Consider the following 5,758-nt stretch of genomic DNA (forward strand, 5'->3'; position numbering starts at 1 on the left):
AAAGAATAATTACGATTTGTAACAATATATATGCTAGTAATACTGATTTAATCAACATATATCAATGTTCACCCCCCAAAATATGTATAATCAATTTTGATTCAATAAATAAAATAAATTATTAAAAAATAATAATAATAATAAATAAATAAATAAATAAGCAAGCTTAATATGTAATGGGTTTTTAGTATCATTTAAAAATGGCTATTTTTTAGATTTCTTGGCTTTAATTTTTAATACAATAAAAATTGATAGATATAATCCTCATAAACAAAAGCTCTTTGGGGTCCTCAGTAATTTTTGTTTGTAAAGGGATCTCAAGACCAAAATGTTTGAATAACACTGATGTGGAACAATATACAGAACTATATTCATGATGTTTTAGGTAAAAATGAAAAACACAAGAATACACAGTAGAATACCATTATTTAAGAAATAAAACCTGTGAGGGCCGGCCCGGTGGCACACTGCTACAGTGCGCTGCTTGAGAGCGCGGCTGCGCTCCCGCCGAGGGTTAGGATCCCACATACAGACCAGTTCCCACTCACTGGCTGAGCGAGGGGCGGGCGCAGCACCAAGGGTTGCGATCCCGTTGCCGGTCCCGGTCCGGTACGGGCGTGACACTGAGGGTTGCGGTCCGTTGCCGGACACGAAAAAAGACAAAAAAAAAAAAAAAGAAAAAAAAAATAAAACCTGTGTTTTAAATGTCTCTGATATGCATGAAAGTATGGGTGATAAGATTATGAGTACTTTTCCTGTTATTTTTTCTCTGAACTATTTATAATAAACAAAGTCTAATTGCTTTTGATAAGAAAAGACAATAAATCTATTTTCATTTGGGGAAATACAAGTAAGGGCAATTACAAAAGCTTCCAAAAGGCATAAAAATAATAACACCAGACAATAACTCTCTAACAGCAGGGATGAATTTCTTGCAATAGTTTCTCAATAAAAATAACTAGAGCTGCAAAGGAATGTCTAACAGAATATGAAAAGAAGGGAAGAGATACAAGGCTACGATATAAAAACATTAAACAACTACAAGACCAAAAATACAGTTGGGACAGCTACAAAATCTATTAGAATAAAAATGCATATCTTTTCCCCCTTATCATACAAGGCTTAATTTTGACTTGAGGACTAACTAGCAATTTCTCCCTTAATCCTGACAAATACCTTAGGAAAGGGTGCAGTTTCCAATAAAACATCATTTCTACCATTTGAGGCTTCTTTACTCAAAAGGTTGGCCATCAATATCATAGCGCATGCTTCTAAGAGTTCCTCTCCAAGAGGGAGTAAGTCCCCCAAGAGGGGAAGGAAGTACTAACAGTGTATCTATCTCATGAAAAAGAGACAAAAAGAAAGAGAAGAAATAAGGATGAATGTATTCAGGTGCAAAAGGCTAAAACTGCCCTCCAAATAAAAAAGTTAGGGTCCAATTCCCTATCGCTCCCAACCATAGTGGGCTGTTGGGCGTTTTAACCTCTCACTAACCTAGAAGCTGCACATTGGCCAACAAATAAAAAGATGTTTCTCCTCCTCCTCCCCCTTTCCACCACACTTATCCCCAGCTTCCGTAAACTGAAGTCCCTTTTAACTAAACAAAGAATATATGTCTCCAGAGGACCAAACTGAGAAATCACTCTTTCATCCTATGTGCACACACTCACTTCTTGATAAAGTTTTGGGCACTGTGGATGAAAGCGCAGAGCCCGTAGAAATAGTTGTCTTGCACTCTCTGAAGACAAGCAATCTTCCATTTCCCATTTAGCCGCCATGATCCACAAAGCTGTAAATAAAACAAAAAAATCAGACTTCATTTCAATAAATTAATCAAATCAGGCAAAAAAAAAAAAGACAAATGCTCTAATTTGAATACTCCAAGAATTTTTTTTTTTTTAAATCTTACCAAAAGGGGAAGGGGACAAAGAGTTTCTAACTGCAGAATTTTGTTGCTTTATCTAAAATTAGAAAGAATATTCTGAAGCAAATAGGCAAATGTTAACATATGTTCAGTCTGGATGATGGGTATATTAAGTGCCTGTTACTACACTTCATCAGATCAAAGGACAACTATAAGACACATACAAATGTTAAAGGTGCTAAAATACTAGAAAAATTTTTGTATCTTAGAATCAAGAAATAAAATTATTTTGGATCTTTTCTCTATATTTAGAATAATTCATAAAATCTTTTAAAAAACACTGTCCCAGGGCCAGCCCAGTGGCGCACTGGAGAGTGTGCCGCTTGGGAGTGCGGCAGCGCTCCCGCCGAGGGTTTGGATCCCATGTGGAGACCGGTTCCCGCTCACTGGCTGAGTGCGGTGTGGGCGCAACACCGACGGTTGCAATCCCGTTGCCAGTCCCCGGTTCGGGCGCGACACTGAGGGTTGCAATCCCGTTACCGGTCAGTAAAAAAGACAAAAAAGGAAAAAAAAAAAAAAAAAAACACTGTACTTCTACATAGTAAATAAACTCCACATTAACATTCTAGCTACTTCCCTAGAAACTTAATAAAGGTCAGCTATGTTACCAAGCAACCTTGCTTTTGGTAAAAATGACCCATAGTTGGTAACCACACCTGGACTAGGAGGGCCACAAACAGTGGCAAGCCACTGCTTTAGGCTTTCTCGAGCATGTCACTCATAAAACTGAGCACGGACCTTTCTACGATTTCTGGAAGCTATGCCCATCCATGGGACTTTCAAGCCAGAATGGCTCCCCTACCTACTAATGTGGTCTCATGCTCTCACACCTGAACAGAGAATGGCCTACAAATTGCTAAGAGCACTCTACTGAAAAAACACAGTTAATGCTACCCTGCTATATGCTTCTGAGTAAACCGTTGCCTTATACAGCCTATTTGAGTCTTGTGTAGTATAAAATGTCCAGTAAGCCTAATGCCCTGAAAACAGGTACTAGAGCATCTCCACTATAAATAATATACCGTTCACACACTATTCACAAGAAAAGTCTTTCTCTTACAAAACATGAGCACCTACTATGTAACCCTTCTAAAATCCATATTAATATTTTCCCCTTTAAGCTTTTGAAATCCCTCAGATTTGACTGCTTCCAAATAAAATGTCGCTCAAAGAACTGAAGAGTTTCTTTTACCATCAACCAAAAAGAAAGTCCTTCTTGCCCACAGATACAATACCGGGCACAGTAACTAGTACACAGTAAGCAGGACTGAACTAAGGGGCAGCTATTGAAGAACAAAAACTGAGGCCAACTGCCTAAACTCAAGACCTCAAAATAATTTCTCTTAGGTTTATCAAGCAAAATAAATTCCACAATAGCTTGAGCTTAAATAAATGTAGAAAAAGAAATGACAAGAATTTCACCATACCTGGCTTGTTTGAATGAATGGCTAACATGGCAGAGAATACCTTGCTGAGTTGAGTTTTGGTAGCCTATAAAAGAGGAAGAAAAATTTCTACTTCCTGCACAGAGAAATCAATGAAATAATCTCTAAATAATATGTACTACACCCTCACCAACTGTAAAATCCAATGTGGCAAGATCTGGTATTCCAGGAACGTAACAAATATAGAAACACTCACAGTTTTCTTCTACCTAAACCACTAAACATGAACATTCTAAACATATTTTTATATGTTTCAACTCTACTGAACAAATACGTGTAAAAATAATTTTCTTTTCAACTGACTTAGAAGCCACTTTTTTTTTTTTTTTTAAAGATGACCGGTAAGGGGATCTCAACCCTTGGCTTGGTGTTGTCAGCACCACGCTCAGCCAGTGAGCAAACCAGCCATCCCTATATAGGATCCGAACCCGTGGCCTTGGTGTTATCAGCACCGCACTCTACCAAGTGAGCCACGGGCCGGCCTAAAGACACTTATTATAGTCACGCACAAATACAAATGTTACACTGAAGTTCAACCTTCTTGGATTCTTTTCCCATTTGTTAACCCTATATCTTAGCAGAAAACATGGAGTTCAATAATTAAGTATGAAGCTTAAAAGGCAGACTAACAGAACGAAGGGAAAAGGGAGTCAGACATGGCTTTACTCACCCATTTCTTACAAAAAACTACATAGGAAAGCCAAAGTTGAACATCATCCTGCAAGAAAAACAATTATAGTAAGCTGCTCAAATTTGACCTTTATACCTCTGCATTAATTCATTTTGTTAGAAATAGAGGCAGACTTCAGGGCAGCCAACATGTTACCATACCCCTCAGCCTACTGGGCTCTTCCTCACTGAAGCTTTGGATTTCTTAACAATGATAGTTCAGTTTGTCCCCCCCACTCCCACCCACCATGCTCCAAGACAAAATGTGCTGTCTATCCAATCTGTTCAATGCTGTTCTTAAATGGTCTCAGTCAGGGGTAGCAGCACAAAATTTGTCATTCCAGGAATCCAAAGCAATTCTCACATAATACATCCAGTCCCAGAGCCAAACCTGAAGAAAATCAAGTTATTGAGGTACTGCCCCTACCTAACCATTTATCTTCCACTTCTAAGTCTTCAGTATACTTAGACATATATCCAAACCTCTCCCAGACAATTTTCTGATCCTTAACAATGCATCAAATACACTGTTTTCAGCACCATCCTCACAGAAGGAGATTTTTTTTGGGGGGGGGGGGGGGGGGGGGGGGGGGGGCAGTTGGCCAGTAAAGGGATCTGAACCTGTGGCATTGGTGTTATAAGGCTAAACTCAAACCAAGTAAGCTAACTGGTCAGCTCACCAATTTTCTTAATGGTTTGTTAGATGGCTTGAAAAATGTTTCAAGTGATGATACCATCATTAGAATAAGTACTGAGACACCGAAGATAAAAACAGAAACAATGCATTTGAATATCCAACTCATAATATGTATAATACATATCTTTACATCTCTTAGAATTAAGGATGCTCTGATCACTTACTTTCCACTTCGCTGAAGCACGTCGGAAGACACCTTGTACCCGGTGCACAATAGAATTCTCAATCTCATCCTTCTTAAATGAATATCCAATGCGCTAAAAGGGAACATAAAAAACAAAGTTTCAGTTTAATCACATTTATCCAAAGCAGCATTCCTACTTGATCATTTAACAGTACTGATGAAGAAAGCAAAGAATCACAAATATCCACCATAGGCACATCATCACAGTTTATCAACACTGTCTCCAAACATTGTCACCGAACACTACCTATACAACCACACTGCTTTTTTTTGGTGACTGGCCAACACAGCGATCAAATCCTGAACTTTAGTATTATCAGCACTATGCTCTAACCAACTGAGCTAACCAGTCAGCCCCACATGGCTTAATTCTGTATTTTTTTCCCCTACGTCTAAAAAAATCTTCTACTTACTGTTCTTCTTCTCTGGATCAGCTCCAATAGATTAATTTCATACTATGAAAGAAAAATATATAAAAGAAGAAAAATTATAACCTTTTAAATACAGAAAACATTTAGTTAAAATATCATGAAGTAAAAAATCAAGAATATAAAATAGAAGATAATTTGCTATCAAGTGTAATTTACAATAAATGTCTAGAATTCACTGAAAATTCACCTTACATCTGTAAAACTAACGAATACATAGAATCATTAAAAAACTTACAATCACAAAGAAAGCATGTTACTAAAACCGTAAGACTAACAAGATTTACACTATCAATTAATCCAACTTTCTAATCTACAACAATACATTCAAACTTTTTTTTTTTTTTTGTCTTTTTGTATTTTTCCGTGTCCGGCAACGGATCGCAACCCTCAGTGTTGCCCCCGTACCGG

At 37.7% G+C, this 5,758-nt stretch overlaps 1 protein-coding gene across 1 annotated transcript in view; it reads right to left on the reverse strand.

The window, feature by feature from the left end:
- Window positions 1-5,758, reverse strand: part of UTP6 (UTP6, small subunit (SSU) processome component, homolog (yeast)) — a 32,592-nt gene that overhangs the window by 21,867 nt on the left and 4,967 nt on the right. The window contains exons 3-7 of the mRNA XM_008586276.1: window positions 5,333-5,374; window positions 4,900-4,992; window positions 4,040-4,087; window positions 3,352-3,415; window positions 1,671-1,789 (exon numbers count right to left, since the gene is read on the reverse strand). Of these exons, the coding sequence (XP_008584498.1) occupies window positions 1,671-1,789; window positions 3,352-3,415; window positions 4,040-4,087; window positions 4,900-4,992; window positions 5,333-5,374 (366 nt within the window). The remainder of the gene's footprint in view (window positions 1-1,670; window positions 1,790-3,351; window positions 3,416-4,039; window positions 4,088-4,899; window positions 4,993-5,332; window positions 5,375-5,758) is intronic.

Source organism: Galeopterus variegatus, unplaced genomic scaffold (genome assembly GCF_000696425.1).
Source record: "Galeopterus variegatus unplaced genomic scaffold, G_variegatus-3.0.2 Scaffold3916, whole genome shotgun sequence".
NCBI lineage: Eukaryota > Metazoa > Chordata > Mammalia > Dermoptera > Cynocephalidae > Galeopterus > Galeopterus variegatus.